Genomic DNA, 19,298 nt, shown 5'->3' on the forward strand with positions numbered 1-19,298 from the left:
CATTCAAAGAGCTTTCAGTTACTTGCTCAAGGTCACATTAGGATACATGGAGGAGCTGGGCTTTGAACTCAGGCCATGGTTACATGGTCCAGCTCCTGAATGTTATGCTACTTTTCAACTGGCCCAGTAAATATGTTGAGAGATGCTAGGAAACAAAGGATGCAGACCTTGCCCTGAGGAAGATCTATTTAGCTACAGACCCAAAGTTCTGCTCTCTCATCTCAGGCAAATGTTATTCATGTCACAACTACATGCTATTACAGAGAGCCACCTTTTCTCAGTCCTAATGACCAAGGTTCTAAATGAAAATCTGCAGTCTACAGCTTGGTTGTCTGTTAGTCAGCATTGCAGAGCACATGCTATAAAATGCAAGAGCTGTGTGAAGGAGTGTCATGTTCTGCAAAGACTTGACTTGAGTTTCTCTTTATATGTATATGTGTATAAACACATCTTCATATATAGCATGCATATGTAACTAATATTATAGCTAAAATATTAAACTAATACTACAAACTAAAATTATAACACACGTGAGGCACACAATGCATTATTTATTGTTGTTGAATTGTCATTGTGCATATCTCAGATAAAAGCATCCCTTTACCTCTAATTGAAGAATTCTGAGATTTTTTAAGGCAAGTTTTTACAAACCTGAAATATTGTTATCATTTGGGATGTGATATAATGATGATTAAGAATAATGGCTCTAGAATCAGACAGTCTGGATGCCATTTCATGCACAGGTATTTACCAAATGACTTTGGGTAAGTTTCTAAATATCTCTGTACTTTATTTCCCTCATATGTTCAATGGAACAGCACATACCTCACAAGGTTGTGAGCTGTAAAAGGTATAAACACATAAACTTAGAAAATATGTGTTCACTAAATGTGATATATTAGAATTATTTTTGCAACCATTTATCTATAAAATCAGTCTTTGCTCGCTACCATACAACCAAAACAAAATGTGGAATTTCATGAAATTTTAAGGTTGATATGCAACTGAAAATTCTACTTTTCAAGTTTTTGTGTTTATCCAACAGCTGAATTGTTATTGAATTATAAAAGTAAGTGTTGCAAATTTGAACTAATAAATTTATGCTAGTTAAATTCTACCCCAATTTGCAAATTTGCTCTTTTTAAAATTTGCTTGGGGAAAAAAAATATGTTCTGCATTAAAAAAAAAAAAAAACTAATACATTGCTTCATAATGAAATTTGTTTTTGTGGTCTGTTTTGTCTTATTCCAAGGAGAAAAAAAATTACCTTTTCTAAATATGATGGTTTCTTTTCATGTCTGCCTGTGATTTGTAATTTAAAGCCTACTTTTGAATAATACATGTTGAAATCAAATTATACGGAAATAATTACATGGAAATAGTAACCCCTTGTCTGGCAGCATGTTGTATTTGGGTGGATTCTACTTATCAACAATTTAATCTCTAATACTAGTATATTTCTTTCAATATCTGTTCTTTTCTTGACAATAGGATTTATTTGAATGTGTGAAGTCATTTTAAATAAATGATCTATCTTTGTTTTTCTTTCTTTTCTTATAGTCATTCCCAACACAGCACTGCAACCCGCCAACCTTCAGTGACTCTCCAACGGGCCATCTCACTGGAAGGGTAAGATAAGAATAATATGTAGCCTTCTCTTAAACTAAACTGTGCAGCCTCATCACTTTGAGCACAAAAAAAAATCCTCCTTTCTTTCCTTTTCTCCCTTCTTCCTTCCCTCCTCTCTCTCATTCTCTCATTCTCTCTCTCTCTCTCTCTCTCGTCTCTCTCTCTCTCTCTCTCTCTCTCTCTCTCTCTCTCTCGTCTCTCTTTCTCTCTCTCTCTCTTTCTCTCAGCAAAGATCTATAAATCCTATGTGATATACCAAACATTGTAAATGATTTAATGAGTAAATAAGATATCTTTTTTCTCTCCAGAGGAAAAAAAATGTCTAATAAGAGAGTCAAAAATATTAACACATACTTATGTACAACATAAGCATCTCACAGGAGATACGTATAAGGGACTAATGTAGATTCAGGAAGGATATCTGGCTGAGAACATGGATGACAGAGGAAGGGAGGAAAAGGTGAGGGTGGTTTCAGAGAAGTTATAACTCTCCATAAGTGAAGCATCTGTGGAAATTTTCCAGACAGACATTAGAAAGAAGGGTGTTGCCTGGCCAGTGTGGTTCAATGGTTGAGCATTGACCCATGAGCCAAGAAGTCACCAATTTGATTCCCAGTTAGGACACATGCCCAGAGAATGGACTCAGTCCCCAATAGGGGGCATGTAGTAGGCAGCCGATCAATAATTCTCATCATTGATGTTTCTATCTATCCCTCTCCTTTCCTCTCTAAGAATCAATAAAAATAAAAGAAAGAAAGAAGGTTGCTCTAGCAGAAGAAAAAGCATTTGCATAAACATGACCACATAAGCAAGCATGTGGTGTGAAAAGGCGCTGAATGATTCAGTGCTGAGGCATTGGGTGTGTGAGGCAATGGAGATGAGAATGGAGATGTCGGCTGGGTGGGCTTACCTGTAGAGGACTCAATATTTTGTATTTCTAATTTCCCCAATCAGATAAAACTGAAGGGCTGGGAGGGGGGATAGGCAAGTATTTCTTTCCACTTCTTTATAATTGCAACTGGTTTGATTAAGAATATTTCATCAGTTAATGTATAAACATTATTTTATTTTGCCAATATCTGTTAGCAACTATGCTTTGTTTCCCAATTAATCTTCTTTAGTGGCATTTCAATACATATCTCTAACTTTATTATGTATTAGTCCTTTCCACTTTAAAACCTTATGTTTTATCAGACCTTTATCCCTCCATCCAACATAAAGTCTTAGGTTTCACCAAAGTATTCTGGAGTTAATAGAGACATTGTTCTCTCTCTCTCTCTCTCTCTCTCTTTCTCTCTCTCTCTCTCTTTTCTAGATCAGCAATTTCAATGTTTCTCCTCTCATGAAACACAAAACTAATTTATTCAACTTCTGCAGCACACCAAAAATATTATTATATTTTTTGCCACTATGACCAAAGAAATAGGTACAATTTTGATTCATTCATATTGAATGGCTATTGTTGTGTTGGCTGTTGTCTATTTTTTTTTATTTTTTTTTTATAATCTAAGGGAAAAGAGGTTAGTGTCCCTGACTAGTCAAGTATTGAATGTTTTAAAAATTCGTGTAGCACACTGGTTGAAAATCTCTGCTCTAGATCTTTCTTTCTCTTCAATTTCTCCTTTGGTAGTATAAGGGCAAAAAGGAGAAAAAGAGAAATGGCATTTCCTTACCATTCCGCTATGGCTGTCTCCTTTCTGTTTATCTTTGGTGATGTAGTCTGGGAATGTGGAGACCTATATAGGCACTGATGCTGAGACTCAAACAACTCTTCCAACCTGTGGTTGGTACCCTGGGAAACTTAGCTGTCTCTTCCACAAAACCCTCAGCAGTAGTGCACTGCAGTCTCCTGATGTGCTCACCACTTTATCCAAGCAGCAGCAATCCTCCTCTCTCATCTGTCCTCAGTAGCTTCAGGTTGAGACTTGCAAGTATGAGGAGCGTCCCTCTTTCCTACTCCTCAGATGGAACTTACCAGACAGTCCTTGCCTCCTCTCTCTGTGGCTGAATGCATCTTCTCTCCCCTGGGTTCTTTTACAGCCTCAGTAGTAACAGGGCAAATCAGCAGACTCCATGGCTAAGAGGACATCCACCTGGGAGGGAGATGTAGGTGTTTTGTTCCTGGAACAGTATAATGTCTACAAACACTTTTCATGGCGTGCCCTTTTTGCCTTCACTCAGGAAACACATTGAATTTCCACAAACCCATGGAAAAGTATGTGAAAGGATGTGGCCCTTCTATGAACACCGCACTCCCCCAAAAGGATACCTGCTTCTACTAATTCTCCTCTTCTTGTTTTGATGATAAAAATATCAAGCCACTCTAATTCTTCTAATAAAAAGAAAAAAATAATATAATTAACAAATAATAATAACCCGCGCTAGCTGGTTTGGCTCAGTGGATAGAGCATCAGCCTATGGACTCAAGGGTCCCAGGTTCGAATCCAGTCAAGGGCATGTACCTTGGTTGCGGGCACATCCCCAGTAGGGGGTGTGCAAGAGGCAGCTGATCAATGTCTCTCATCGATGCTTCTAACTCTTTATTCCTCTCTCTTTCTCTCTGTAAAAAAATCAATAAAATATATATATTTTTAAATAATAATAATAATAACCCTATATAATAAAAGGGTAATATGCAAATTGACCCTAACAGTGGAATGACCAGAACAACCGCTTGACCAGTCACTGAGGTGCACTGACCATCTCTCAGTCCCTTTCCCTGGAGGACAGGCTCCTATCTCCCGATGGCAAACAGGAAACTAGGGGGTGGGTGGTGGCAGGGAGAGGGGCCGGATATGGGCAGCCAGGGAAGATGGCCCTGATCACAGGCCAGGGCTACAGACCATACCCATACATGAATTTTGTGCACCAAGCCTCTATTGTAAGAATAGAGTCTTTGTTTCATGTATTCATAACTATAAACCCATTTTTTCTCCACCCTGTTTAACTTAGCTCTGGAGAATTAAATAACTTTTTGCTCAACAGTACACTATCTCCATTGTAACATTTGTTCTATTCCATTAAAAAAATTTTCTCAATAAATCCTTCATGGCAGTTGATTCTGTAATAGACAAGGTGGCCTAGATCATGGATCCAAGCTAGACTCCCTGAGTTTAAACCCTCGCTTAGGGACTCGCTAGCTGCATGAAAGCAAGTTACTTGCCTCAGTTTCCTCATCTATCAAATGAAGATATTAGTAATATTTTTAAATGGTCTTTTTTAAATCATATTTTTATTGATTTCAGAGAAGAAGGGAGAGTAATCATTGGTGGAAGCAATCCAAATCATTGCTTGAGTTTGCTTCATTGCCTTGTTGATATTTATATAAAGTATTTTAATTACCAAGATTATACCTCAGTGCTTATTAAACACTTTAAAGAACTAAGCATTTTCTATATATTGGCTATCCTCAGCACTGAAAGAAAGAATTAGGACCAGAATAAGAAAAATGCCCTTACATTTCTGGAATTACATATCTCAGACAGTTTAAGACAAAAGAGGCCACTGAAACACACAAAATAGGCTCCCCAGCCCGGGAGCATCCTCCAAATGGACTTGAGAATCAGTGGGCACTCGCAGTGCAAGTTTGCTCATCCCTCTGACTGCACCCTCCTTACCACTCCCCCCAATTTCTTTTTTCTGAAAAGTGTCATGGTTCAGAAAAACTGTTCCAAACAAACAGGTGCTGGTCACATCCTCCAAAGGACTGTGGTCAGTTTTGAATTCTGTACATTAAATCAGGCACATGGAAAGAGTCTAGAGAGGATATGGGGATTGACAAAGGAAAGAACAGCATCTATGAAGAACACCGGGCAGTGTTAGGATTCTATATTGATAGTCAAGGGAGTTTCATTGGGTACTTAATTATAATCAAAATGTGTGCTTGTTGGGAGTAAATATTGTACAAATTCATGGATATTCTTTCAGGGAAGAGAAAAGAAACTAACATTCATTGAGTACTTATTAGATGGCAGGCTGTCTCTAGCTATCTATCTATTGATTGATTAATCCATCCATTTATCTATCCATCCATCCATCTATCTGATTTTATTTCCAAAATAGTTTTATAAGATAGGCAGCCTATTTTCTAAACCTTGATTCACAGAGAGATTAAGTAATTTTCCCAGAGCACCTACATAGAAAGTACCAAATTTAAGGTCAAATTTGATTCCATGGTACAACTCCATGCCCTATAATGTGGCATGAAAAAGCTTTATTGAACTGGTCAGGTCATACATAAACCACATTCATGGTAAGTTAGACACAGTCAAGAACTCCCTAAGGTAAAAGTGATAAAGAACTAGAACTGACTCTAAGCCTAGAAGTCACTAAATAGAACTCATAACCCACCATTTGGGGTGGCTCTGGAGGCCAACGTGCATGCTGAGTGGCCCAGGTGTTGTTTGGGATACATAGAGGTGAGGGTGTAACTGAGCTCACCTCCCTTATTGTTTAAGAAGGCATCCATTGGCTGGGTGGCTGTCATTCCACCTTTTGGTCAACACAAACATTCCCTCCTGCTATGCTAAATAATAGCATTTTCTTCTAAAGCTATTTCCAAACTTTTCCTCTCCTTCTACGCATTCACAAAAGCTTATTCGTTTGCCAATAAGCATGTTTAAGCATTTTGTACTGTTTTTCACTTAAATGAAATTACTTCTGTGATAAATGCACTTAGTTATTCTCATTCTCTGCTAAGCCAAAAATGTCAAGGCCTTTCCTTGACTTCAGAACACAAGAGTGACTGCTTTTCTCAAAAGAACAAAGAGTATTCTCAGCTACACGTCATTGTTCCAACTGGTATAGAGCAATTTGCCTCATGTCTAGTGAATAATGCTCTAAGAAAAATGTTCTGTTCCCTGCAATCATGGAAGGAGGCTGACTCTGGAATCAAAGAATTGGTTTTGAATACTGGCCTCGGTGCCATCTGTAATTGATAATCTTAAACAGGTCCATTCCCTTTAAGCATGGATTTCCTCCTGGGCCAAAAGGGAGAATGGCATAGGACTCTCCAATGATTAGATGTTGCATAATCTAATATTTGATAGCCAGCTGGGCACATTATATACCAATGTAATAATACTTTCTGGAAAAGTAGCAGGCAAAAGTGTTGTGAGAAAACAACCAAAACTTTATTTTTTATAGCCTAGATTAGTTTGAAGAGCCACGCTGAACACTTGTTGTTAAATACATATATACAGGGTGTCCCCCAAAATGTGTACACACTTTAACAGCTGATAGCTCAATTGATGTTTCTTTTCAGATGTAACCCACTGGAATTAATGATGGCAGCCAAAGTGTACATCTGTGTTTTTTTTTTTTTTGGGGGGGGGGGGACACACTGTAGGTATTTATTCATATAAAATGGTTCTGAATACAAATAAAATCTTTGAAGTAGAAATAATTTTGCATTGCTAGAATATTTAGAAGGGCATACCTCAACATTTGTCTGTGAAGCCCAGAACAAATATATAATGTGCCCAGCTGGCTATCAAATAGATCATGCAACATCTAATCATTGTTGTTGAATGCATAGTGAGAAAGCTGTTTTTCACTTTGGGAAGGCCAGTGAGTCTTTAACAGGTTTCCCATTAAGGTGTTATACCGCTGAGTGTAGGCAATCAGCTGAAATTGGAATTTCATTATTTTTAAAACTCTCCTTCCTAATGCTTTTGTGAAAAGCAACCACACAGGATATTTATTTTAATGAATGTATTTTAAAAGGCCATGTGTTTACATATTTTTCACCTAAGTTGCTACTTGCTTGACATAAAATAAGTGAAAATATTTCAGATTTCCAGTTAATGTGATCCATGGAGACAACAAAGCTGTCTAATTGGGCTTCAACCTAGAATTACTGCTGCTTTTCAAATGATATCTGAGTCATCTATAGCTGTGCCAGACATAACAAGGCAGAATAACATCCCCATTAACAGTTCACACTGTTCAATCCTCGCTTCAGATTCAAGTTGACAGATGTGACCCACACCTTAACCTCCCCTTCCTTCTGTAACACATTTAAAAAAGCTGATGCCCTATTGGGACACTTCAGTTGATTAGGTCATCCTCCTGATACACCAAGATTGCTGGTTCAATCCCTGGTCAGGGCACATACAAGAAGCAACAAATGAAGGCATCAGTAAGTTAGAAACAGCTCCCCCCACCCTTCTCTCTCTCTCTCTCTCTCTCTCTCTCTCTCTCTCTCTCTCTCTCTCTCTCTCTCTCTCTCTCTCTCTCTTTCTCTCTCTCTCTCTATCAATCTTTAAAAAAAAAACACACAAAAAAAACCAGGAATCTGATAAAATAAAAAAAGGGATAATAGCAATGTACAGAGGTGCCTACAGCTCAGGAGGCAGCAGATCTGCCCAGCAGAACCCAGGAAATGCAGAGACTTCAGAATAGTGACAGCAGATGGGCTTAGGAGCAGAGTCTGAGAATAAAAGATGCCCCCCCTCCCCACCCCCAGCCTAGGGATACACACCCCTGCACACAGAGCAGCTGCCAGGCAAGTGCTTACCACCAGTCATGTCATTTCTTATGGGGAACTCAGATAAGCTAGTTCATGTGTCCCCCACACAGTAAAGCCCTTAACAGCGTGTGCTGATAACGAGGACAGTTTCAGGACTGCTCCCCTAACCTGAAGCCTCTCAGTGAAAAAGCTTTGCTCTGGCTTTTATCTGCAACATCCCTGTAGTATTTCTTCTGCAACATCCCTGTAGTATTTCTACTATTTCATTCTTAAATATGGACAGACAGCCACAAGTTACCAAGTATTTTAACAAAGCCAGCAACATAACAGAAATAAGATTAAAACACACATGCAATGAAAGAACAATATTCTCAGAGAAAAGGAGGTAACACTGTGGAGAAAATCGAATTGAAAGAAATACTCTAGTATAAGCATATTTTTAGAAATAAGGAGATAACCACTAGACTTAAAACTGAAATAGTTAAAAGTCATTGCCTCTGGGAAGCCAGGTAGGATTCTCAGGGGAGATGACACAAAGTGAGTGTTGAGGAATGTATTTAGAATTAGGCAGAGATTTACAAGAAGAGAAAATCATGTACAAGAACCTAGAAGTATGTGGCTAACACTACAAAAATGAACAAAGACCCAAATAACTACTCAAATAACTCATCTGGGAGAGGGCCTACATTTTGTTCTTTCTTATCTTAAGAGATCATTTTAGCAACAATATAGGAGCTGAATTTTCTTTAAAAAAAATAAAAATAATATAAAATAGCATTTTCATGTCAATAAAACTAGCTGCCCTGTGTCCGTAGCACTTAACAAGAGCTTCGATGGCCATCGGCATGAATATTATAGAAGTAGCTCTTTAAGCAGTCGATATCTAATTGACCCCAAACAAAAGTCTCTCCCAAATCCAGAAGTCTGTGTGTATCCAATGGAGAACTAAAAATGGTCTTGTCTATAACCAAATATGTCTAAGGCGGTGGCCAGCAAACTGAAGCTCTTTGGCCCCTTGAGTGTGGCTCTTCCACAAAACACCACATGAGGGCGTGCACATACAGTGCAATTGAAACTTCGTGGATCATGTGCAGAAGTCAGTTTTCGGCTTTCAAAAGAAATTTCGATCGTTGTATTGTTGAGATTTGGCTCTGTTGACTAATGAGTTTGCTGACCACTGGTTTAAGGAAACCCATCCTTTCATATGACTTGGTCTGTGATGAGATCATTGTCATTCTTCCTTGGAGGGACAACCTAACTGCTCAGGAATAGTCATTTATACCCTATTCTTAACACAAGGGACCCCTATTCTCCACTCTAAGACCACTCCAGACTCCTGAGACCATGGTACCATTGAGGTCAGAGAGCCTCTTGTGTTTCCATGTTGGGAATGAGCAGTTGTCCTTTCCAAGGAACATTCTGGGAACAGGATCTTTACTGGATTCATTGGCTCTCTTGTTCTCTACCCAACTGTTCTGCCCTTGTTGGGAGAAGTTTTCTTATAGTTCCCAGGATGGTGCTGACTTAAATACTCAGTCTTCTTAGTCAAAGTGCCCAGATACCTGTCCCAAAGTACACAGTCACTGTAGAAAATGGAAGCATCATTGCCCAGAGAATCAATAAGCCTGAACTCAAGTCAGCCACCTATTACTATATAATTTATGAACAGTTACCTCACATACAGAGTGATGAGGCTCAGTTAAATAAACAGTGTCTTTGATTCCTTCCAATTCTAGCACTTTATAGGTTTGTAAGTTTTGAAAATATAAAAATTTGGCTACTGGCTTATAGGAATATTTCCAAATATGGAGCCTAATGGACCAGCGGGCTCTAGACAGCTGGCCCTCAGGAGAAGTTGGCTTGTGTTATCTCTAACCACATATTCACACACCCATCCATCTTCCAGGGTTTGTAATATCTATAAGTGTTCAACTTACTCCAACACACTTCCTCTTCCTGACCTTCAGAAAGCAGTGCTAAGCAGTATTTCCCAGAGTGACTGAGGAGGCCTGGAATCCTGAGAAATATACTGAACTACTTTCAGACTCAAAAGAGAAACTTTATTCAGGTTATTAGTAGCTGGGGTTACTGATAAAAAATATGAGCATTTGTTAACCACAGAAATATAAGTGACCTCATTGAAACAGAGGACCAAGCTGGGTAAAATGGAGTGGATTTCTGTGTATCTTTAGACTGTATTAAAGTGATACATGTAGTTGTCACCTTCTTTATTTTGCTCTCCTGCCAGCTAAAGAGCTTCTTGGGGGAATATAGGAAAATTAAGGAGACAAGTAACTAGTTGGTTTCAGAACTGCTTAAAATAAATCAAACCTTCCCCTATCCCTCAAAAAAAATATGTTTGCTTGTGATTTATAGTCCAATAAATTCAGACCAGCCTAATGTGTAGAGCACAGCCTTACTTCTGCAGCCAGATCACATGCTGATGGATCCTAGCTACTTAAGGACTAAGGGTGTTTATAGACCCTTCTTTCATCTCTAGATGGAAGAGGGACCTTCAGAGCTCAAACCTCAGGGGACTCATAAGGAATCGATCAGAACAGCAGATATCCCCAGATCATCTATTTCCTCCAGCTCACCATTATGAGTTTGCTTTCCATTTCTCCTCACAGTCCCTGCAGTTTCCACTTCTGCCCCTGGTGGAGCTGTCAGCTCATTTTTCTTAGCCCCATTTCCCTTGGTCTACTGCTGCTTTTTTCTATTTCCTTAACTCGATAAGACATCCTTTTCTAGGCCTCCTAATCTTTCTTCCTTACATGTGTGGAGCTAAAAATATAAAAGATGACATAACAGCAAACTTTAAGGATTGCCCCAAATTTATCAGTGTTGATAAAAGGTGCTGAGGCTACAGAGAGCTAGGGTACACTTAAGGGCTACCATTACATGGGATTCTAATTCTCTCATGGGACCTGGATTCCTCATTCCATCTGCTGTTGAAATAACAAGTGTGTGTGTGTGTGTGTGTGTGTGTGTGTGTGTGTGTGTGTGTGTGTTTTAAGTGTCCAATTTCTTGTTACAAGACAGATAAAAGTTTTCAAATTTGAAAATTTAAGTAGAATACCAAAAAGTATTTTGGGAGATGACTGAGAATCTAGATTTATATTTTTCCAGATAAAGACTTATATAATTCATTTTTTAAAAGGCTTCCTTAAGTGGTAGAAACTAGGAAAGATATAAAACAAAGATTATAGAGCACTCCATCATAAAAGCAGGTAGTTGACAGACATAAACTTCAAAGTTCAAAAAGGATGTTTTTCTGTATCCAAATGCTAAAAATTAAACATTGAGTATTGCATATTGAATAGTAGTTGGCATGTTGTAAGTGTTTTATGGGGATTTCATGTGGTTCTGATGACAGTGATTATTGTTGCATATTGGGCACATTATCCCATTTTATGGATAAGGACACTAAGGCTTCTTAGAGAAGTACCTGGTGCCTCAAGTCACTCTGCCAGTAAGTGGGAGAGCTGGGATTTAAACCCACATTTCTAAATCACTATCTTCTACCTTCTCCTTCCTCCTCAGAAATACATGTGTTTTGTTATTACAAGTTGGCCAATTTGGTGGCCAAAGGAAGACATTGAAATACAATGTGGATTTTTAGGATTTAGGAGGTTTCTGCTATTATAATCATTGTCAAAAATTCAGTTTCATATAGAAGTGTTAGTTAACAAAATTAGAATGACCACCTAATGTAATTTCACTAACCTTGAAATGTGCTGAATTAGAAGAGACAAAGGAATCATTTTTTAAGTATATTTTTATTAATTTCAGAGAGGAAAGGAGAGGTAGAGAGAGATAGAAACAGCAATGATGAGAGAGAATCATAGATAGGCTGCCTTCTGCATGCCACACACTAGGGTTTGAAATTGCAACCCAGACATCAGCTTTGACCAGAATCGAACTATGATCTCCTGGTTCATAGTTTGATGCTCAACCACTGATCCATGCCAGCCAGGAACAAAAGAATCATATTTCCACACTTTGTGCATTTGTTTTACCCTGGAGGACTAGGAAGACACCCAGAGGACAGGTCAGGAGTCTGATTGTCCAGAGCTGCTGGGCTCTCTTTCATGGTGGCCTTGCACACTAAGGCTCAACATCTCCCAGCTGGAGTTTATCTGAGAAGGAGGCCACAGAATTCACTGGGGAATGTTTTTAGGATTGTTTTTAATACGTAGTCCTTATTTTCTGGGCATAGTTCAGTGCCAACATAATTGCTTATCATCACCCTGAGTATCTTCCTTGGCAACCTTTTACTTTTTTAATAAATTGGTCTAATTGGTAGTTTCCTCATAATTTACTCAAAATAAATTATGAGTAAACTACCTCCTCATTGTTATATAATTATACATGCCAGAAAAAAAGTTTCCTGCAGAACATTCAACTAGAAAATTGCTCCTCTTCTTTAATATTCATAATTATTAATGCTAATACCAATATGATCATCTATTGTGTTGATTGAGATGGCATTGAAGAGCTAGTTAATATACTGAATGATCTAAGGAGGAATTTAAAAAATACTCAGTCAAAAGTTTGTTAGGCTAGTAAAAATGAATACATGTCATTCCATGGCAGGGTTTAGTTGCCCAAACTGTCAGAAAGATTTATCAATTACAAGCCACCTAATTAGAGTCCTAGCACTGACTTCCTCTTTATATTTGCATCATTATCCCTCTTTGAACACTGCCCTTTTTCTAGTATCTTTCTAGTATGATGGCTGCCCTTGCTGACTTCAGTCTGTTTATGACCAATCAATAAATTCAATTGACAAATATAATGAGCCTTGCAGATACTAACTCTGCCCTTAGTCTGGTGGGAAGAAAGCAGACATTAATCAATAACCAAACAAGCCCGTGTAAATCTCTGTGCCAAATGCAGTGTAAAAGTGGCCTGTGGTGCCTGTAATAGGGACTTTGACCTTGTCATGGAGCTCAGGGAAGTCATGGAAGCCTCTGAACGATGAGAGGGTTAACTAGGCAAAGACGAAGGGCCAGCAGTGTCTGCACAAGCAATGATTACAAATCTGTCTGAGTGTTTTCTGAGCTGAGCACAGACTAGAACAGCATGCACTCAGTAGAGAGCTTGGCATTTAGAAATTTATAATGAGGAGGCTGACTCATGGTTGACTGTCTCCTCCAGGGAGGCTTTCTGATGAAGACTTCCAGTTGCTTATCAAAACTGTATGATCTCCGCGTAGATGCAATTTCCTAAATGCCATCTCTGGTGTTCCATCGTTTATTTGTTTTCTAGGTGCTTGTTTGCTTGTCATCTGCCTGTGTGTGTGGCAGAACTCTACGACCTTTCTGGCCACTGACTGTTGCTTCCAACCCTCTCCTTCTCTCCCAGCACCTTTCCCTGGCCTTGCTTATTTTGTCTCTTTCCCCTCTCTCCTCCTTTCTCGCCATAAACTTCCCCTTCCTCCTTCTGCTTTTCTTTTAGTTTTTGTCCTCCATTCATTTCCTTTTTTTCCTTTTTTTAATTCCTCTCCTCTGTTGCTGTTCACCCTCAAGGTAATAGGCTTATGTTTATATAGTGAGTTACTATTTAGAGAGGCATCTCATAGACATTATTCTATCTGAGCCCAGTAACAACTTTGCAAAGGAGGCTGGGTAAGAATCATTTATACTGTTTACAGTTGTGTTGGAAGGTTAAGTGGCTTCCCAGGATCCTGTATCTAAAGGAGGGGAGGGAAATGCGTTAATCCCAGATGTGTTAATCCCAGCTCCATACCACTAGACCATGCTGCTCCAACAGAAATGTAGAAGACATTCCAGCCACGTCTTTTAGTCTGACTGACTGAGCAGGTCCTTCTCTGCCCTGTCTGTATTATTCACAAAAATATGAGTCTAGACAGAAGTTGTGGTCAGAGGGTTTTTCTGTTGCTCGTTCATCATATGAATTGAAACAGCCTCGGTCTCATCTGATGAATATTTACTGGAGATTGCATTTGACCTTGAACTGAAGCCTTTATAAACAATGACTTTCATTTTAGTTTTACCTTGCTGGGCTGTGACCTGGGAGTTGGAGTGGCTGTGGAGGGCAGGGAATGACGAGGAATGCTTTGGGTATCATTTGTCAGCCTTCATTAGGTTACTCATCTTGAGATATCCAAACTGAATCTGGTGTTTTGCTCTGCACGTATTGCTAATCCCTCCGAGACCCTCAAATTCCATTAGGACTTCTGTTTACTTCCTTCTTCTGGCCAATTATAAGAGAATTTAAAGAAAAAAGCACATCCCTATCTTAAGCCGTAGGCCAGATGCCCATCTATTACCAGAAAAGCAGCCAGGGGTCTTTATCCTTTATTTAATCTCTCTGCTGATATCCAGTCCTGGTAAATATTTACTCCACTGATATATGCTTTTAAGATGTCAGTCAGCAACTTTTACCAACCGATGAATGATAGTAGAGGCTCCTGCTTGTTACAAAGAAAATCAGACTGTTTAAGGAGAATAGTGGAGGATACAAGCACCATCATTCATTCATTCATTCATTCATTCATTCATTCATTCACTGACTTCAGTGATTAACCTTGTATTCATTCTTTTGTTCACCTAAGCATTTTCTGAATGTTCAGTACATGCCAAGCACTCAACTGAGACATTTGAGAAAATCAAGAAATAAAAAGCTCAAGCCTGCCTTTGAGGAGTACAGAGTCTGTGGGAGTGACAGAACGTTGAAAATTGCAATAACTCACCAAGCTTACATGTGCATAATTTCAGGAGAAAAAAAAATAAGCATCTGATTTGGAGAAAACTAGTAGCACTATTCAGGTTCAGGTTCAGTGATTTTTATCAAATGACTACCAAACCTGAAGGGAGAGAGCGCCCTCTTCAGACTGAGAAAATTCCCTGCTCATGTGGGCTGGTACTAAAAGTTGGAAAAAAAATTTTAAAGCAGAGGTCTGTAAAAACTACAAAGTTTATAAGAGAGCCTTGCTTTTCACAGTCTATTTATTTTTCAAATGAAGAATTCTCCTGTGGTCAAGCATTAATTATGTACATTGGTGGGAAATTACATTTCATTGTCAATGTTGCATGATATTAAAATGTGTAAATATTCCTCCCCTTATGGTGCTTGCTCTATACCCCAGAAATCCTTGCTTGTTCCCAAGCCCCTCTGCTTGGTATAGAAGCCTGGTATAATTTAAAGAAAATTGTATTTTGATTTATGTTGCCTTCATTTAAATGCTGTTCTTACTAGCTGTATCACCTTGAGCTGTTACTGAACCTCTTTAAGCTACTATTTCTTTAATCTACAAAGTAGAGATTAATATCTATGTAATAAGATTGTTTTAAGAATTTATTTTTTTCAATATGTAAATATTCTAGCACAGTTCTTAAGAAACACTAGATACTCAGTAGGGGGTTAGTTCTCTCTTTTGTCACTCCCTATCCCATCTGTGCCTTTCCTTTCTGATTTTCTAGAACTTCTTCCCTCTTCCCCCACACCAGCAGTCAATAGACAAAATCTTCATTAATCATCCTTTTAACAAACATTTCCTATGCATCTCTCATCTGCCCTCAAGGAGATAAGTCAGTAATGTGAAAGACAGAACATTATAGAGAAGCAAAGGAGGAGAGAGTATGTGCCATTTAGAAAGAGACACAAGAGTCCAAACTCCTTTCTTAGCCCCTCAAAATGCATTTCTTATGGCAGATTTTCAGAAAGAGTAGCATATGCAAAAAAAATGGATACTTTGGGGCAAAGTGTCACCTCATCCCATGCCCTTATTTTATACATGGCAAGAATAAGTCCAGGGACCCTTCATATGTGTGCCAACTCACATACCTGCACATATATATGTTCCTTCCATACCCTTGGGTCTCCAGTGATTCTCATTAGTAAAGGAAAAATAAACCTCATAGACACTGACAATAGTATGGTGATTACTAGAGGGAAAGAGGGTAGGGGAGGTAGAAGAGGATAAAGGGGAGATAAATGGTGATAAAAGGAGACTTGACTTGGGGTGGTGAACACACAATACAATATACAGATGATGTATTACAGAATTGTACACCGGGAACCTATAAAATTTTATTAGCCAATGTCACCCCAATAAATTCAATTTTAAAAAGGGTTTATAGGAAACTGTACATGTGTATCCCAAGACTCCCTTCTAGATTGCCTTTATAACATATCAAATCACTGCAGCACAGCCTAGTGCTTGTTGTTTTCTACTAGTTTCGTATGTAAGGATGTCTCTCACTTACTATATACAAAAATAATTCCAAGGGTAGCTCCCAGGTTTTATTCTATTGTGTAATTATGAAGCGATCTCCCAAACACAGACTATGTTTAACAGATGGTGATTTGTTCAAGTCCCTACTAGTATGACCCTAGGAATAGGAGATTCATTTTCACTATGACTGATTTCCTTCACTATTAATCACTTTTATAATGAAGTACATAAGCCAAATGCTCATTATTCTTTTTCTCTACAGTTGTATAAGGTAGTGGAAGCAGCAAAGATTTTTGTAGGCAATTAGGAGTAACTATGAATTCTTCTGCCACCACTTTGATTGATCTCAGACAAGAAACAACTCATTTTTCAAGCCTCGGTTTTCTCATTTGTAAATGAGGAAAATAATACCTAAGTTATAGAATGTCATAGGACTATGTTTAATTAAATAGCCTTAGCTCTTAGTAAATGTTGATGGCTATAATTAAAATTAAAGTTCATCTCACTAACCCAAATATAAATTAGTGTTATGTTCAGGTATGAAAAATACCAAGGCTAATAGTAGTGGTTTCATTCCCAATTTTATTGTATAGTTCATGACATATTTAATTGGGTTGAATGTGCTATAATTTACAAGGCAGTAGGAGTGCCAGATCACTAAGTGTGTGTGTGTGTGTGTGTGTGTGTGTGTGTGTGTGTGTACAAATATATCTGAGCTAACAGATGATTTGGGCACAAGGAAAAACTACTCTGTCAATACCTGTCACCCTCAACAAGGAAGAGAGTCACAGTTTTCAAAGGTTAAGCCTTGTGTTTGAGGATGTATACGGCTTTTGAAGAGGAAATTGTTATCATTACCTGGCCTTGCATATCAGCAAAGGGGAAAACTATCTGAAGCCAGAGACAGACATGAGATTTTCTAAGACTACAGCAAAGTCAAGACCAAAATTCAGGCTCCTAATTCCCTGGCAAAGACTTCTCTCTCTCCAGAGGAGAATGGGAGTAAAACAGGAGTCATTCTTTCTCCAATTCTTTTTTTTCACCTCCTCATAACTTATCTGCTTTTATCCCATAAGACTTAGATGAGGTCCACTGGCCCTTCTAGAAATGTGACTTTCATGGGAAGAGGTAAGAATTATGGCTAAGTGATACATCCAAACACATAGTAACCCAGATGAAATTGTGGCATAACTGTGAGTCATATACAGGGTTTATGAGTTAAGTAACAGCTAGATCCTACTGTCAATGTAAACATATCAGGAGGAAGGAGACAGATTTACTGAAAGCTTTTTCTTGATGGTTATTTTTTGTTTGTTTGTTTGTTTGTTTGTTTGTTTTTATAGAATTCTTTTGCCTGGAGAAGGAATGATCATGGGGAAACAGGAGTGATTTTAGCAAAAGCTGGAGGAAAGTTATATAAAATATTAGCAAGCATCTTGCCCTGTATGAGGCTGCTCCTATGACATATCCATAAAACCATTTCTTATCTGAAAGCAAGAATTCCTTCCATCTGACCAGAAGTAGGAGTCAAGCTTAGCAAGAATCCCAGTTTGTCCTTATGTAGAACAGACCTCACAATAAGCAAGTGGACACATGGGGCATTTTTCATGCCCCATGTCCACGCCTCACTGATCACATCCTCTCTTCCCTTAGCCCCATGTTTTTGATTCCTAGAGTTAGAAACTGACCATTAAGATCAACTAATTCACACTGATATATAGATGTCGGTTAGGTTTTCATTCCACAGTCATGCATTGAGCATGTTCTTGGTGCCAGGTATTGAGAACACAGGAGCAGAGAAAAGAAAGCTCATATTTATTTTACACTTTTTAGATGCTATATATTAGTTCACAAATGAATATAATACTCAAAAATCTCAGTCAAGTGGGAAAAGAAAGCATGCAAATAAATTAGTATCATTGTAGAAAACTGTCTTATACTCTGCAGTTTACTCTTGTGATATACGACTCTACTGTAGACTCCTGGGATGCTGAAAGTCTGCTTTATGGTTATAGTCCTGACCCCTGTGGGGCCTTCCTGAAGCACACTGGATTCTCAGTGGGTACTTGTTAAAGCACCCATGGATAAAGCATGATGATTAGGATAGTTCATATGTGAATCTATGGAATAGAATCCCACAAGAGTTGGTGTTCTTAGAACTGAGGAGAGCAAATGTTCAGTCATGAAGAAAGAGGAAGCTTCCCAAGCAGACAAAAGAAAAGAATCCATGTAGCTCAGGCAGAGGGGACTGTATAGGCAAAGCAAGGGAGGGAAAGAGTCAGGTGTTGGAGGAAAAGCTACTAACTCAGAAAAAGTCAATGAGTCTTGATGTGACAGGAATTTAGAGTATTTTTAAGAGTATGCCAAGAGGCAAGGCTATCCAGGATTGTTCAGAGAAGAAAATGCTGATGATTGCTTTAAAGTCACATTATGTTAATGTCAATGTCCAAAGTTGGCTTTCAGATTTCACCATGAGCAAAGGACTAGTCAATGAATAACTTTAAGAATGCCATGCCCAGGAAGGTTTTGAACCAACCTTTGCTTCTACAAAGTCTGGGCAGGAGAACGTAGATCAGTGAAAGGAATGAATTTTCTCAGTTGGAAAAGCCAGATGTGAAGCAATGATCTTGCACTTCTTTTCCTGGGGAGGGAAAAGGAAAAGGGTCAGAAAGTCTATCAGTGTTCATTTGATTGTTGTGTAGAGCTTTCCCTGGAATTAGCAGAAAACAGAACTTATAGCAGGAAAAGGCTACTGTGACATTTGTACAAGCCAACATCTGCTCCACCCCAGAGAAAAGAACAAGTGAATGTTTCTTTTCAAGAAAGAATTTTTAAGGGTTCAGCGACAGCTAAAGGTTAGTGAGGCATTAATATTCCTTGTATATTATTTTTGAAAATGAATTTCACAAATAGTAATTAATGATGTGTTTAATGTTAATGCTTTGTCATTGTTTTCTTTAGTAATTCTTACATATGTCTTAAGTGTATGGAGACTTC

The 19,298-nt window shown here is 38.4% G+C and overlaps 1 protein-coding gene across 18 annotated transcripts in view; it reads left to right on the top strand.

The window, feature by feature from the left end:
- Positions 1-19,298, top strand: part of LOC311628225 (disks large homolog 2) — a gene marked incomplete at its 3' end in the record, with an annotated part of 1,110,130 nt that overhangs the window by 745,375 nt on the left and 345,457 nt on the right. For 17 of the 18 annotated variants that reach the window (XM_084895257.1, XM_084895256.1, XM_084895260.1 and 14 more), the window contains one exon: positions 1,561-1,629. In XM_084895257.1, coding sequence (XP_084751383.1) covers positions 1,561-1,629 — 69 coding nt within the window. Of the gene's footprint in view, positions 1-1,560; positions 1,630-18,841; positions 19,157-19,298 lie in introns of those variants that run through there. The other variant, XM_084895253.1, reaches the window with a different exon arrangement.

The sequence above is a fragment of the Pipistrellus hanaki genome (assembly GCF_964339955.1).
Source record: "Pipistrellus hanaki genome assembly, chromosome: 9".
Taxonomy (NCBI): Eukaryota; Metazoa; Chordata; class Mammalia; order Chiroptera; family Vespertilionidae; genus Pipistrellus; species Pipistrellus hanaki.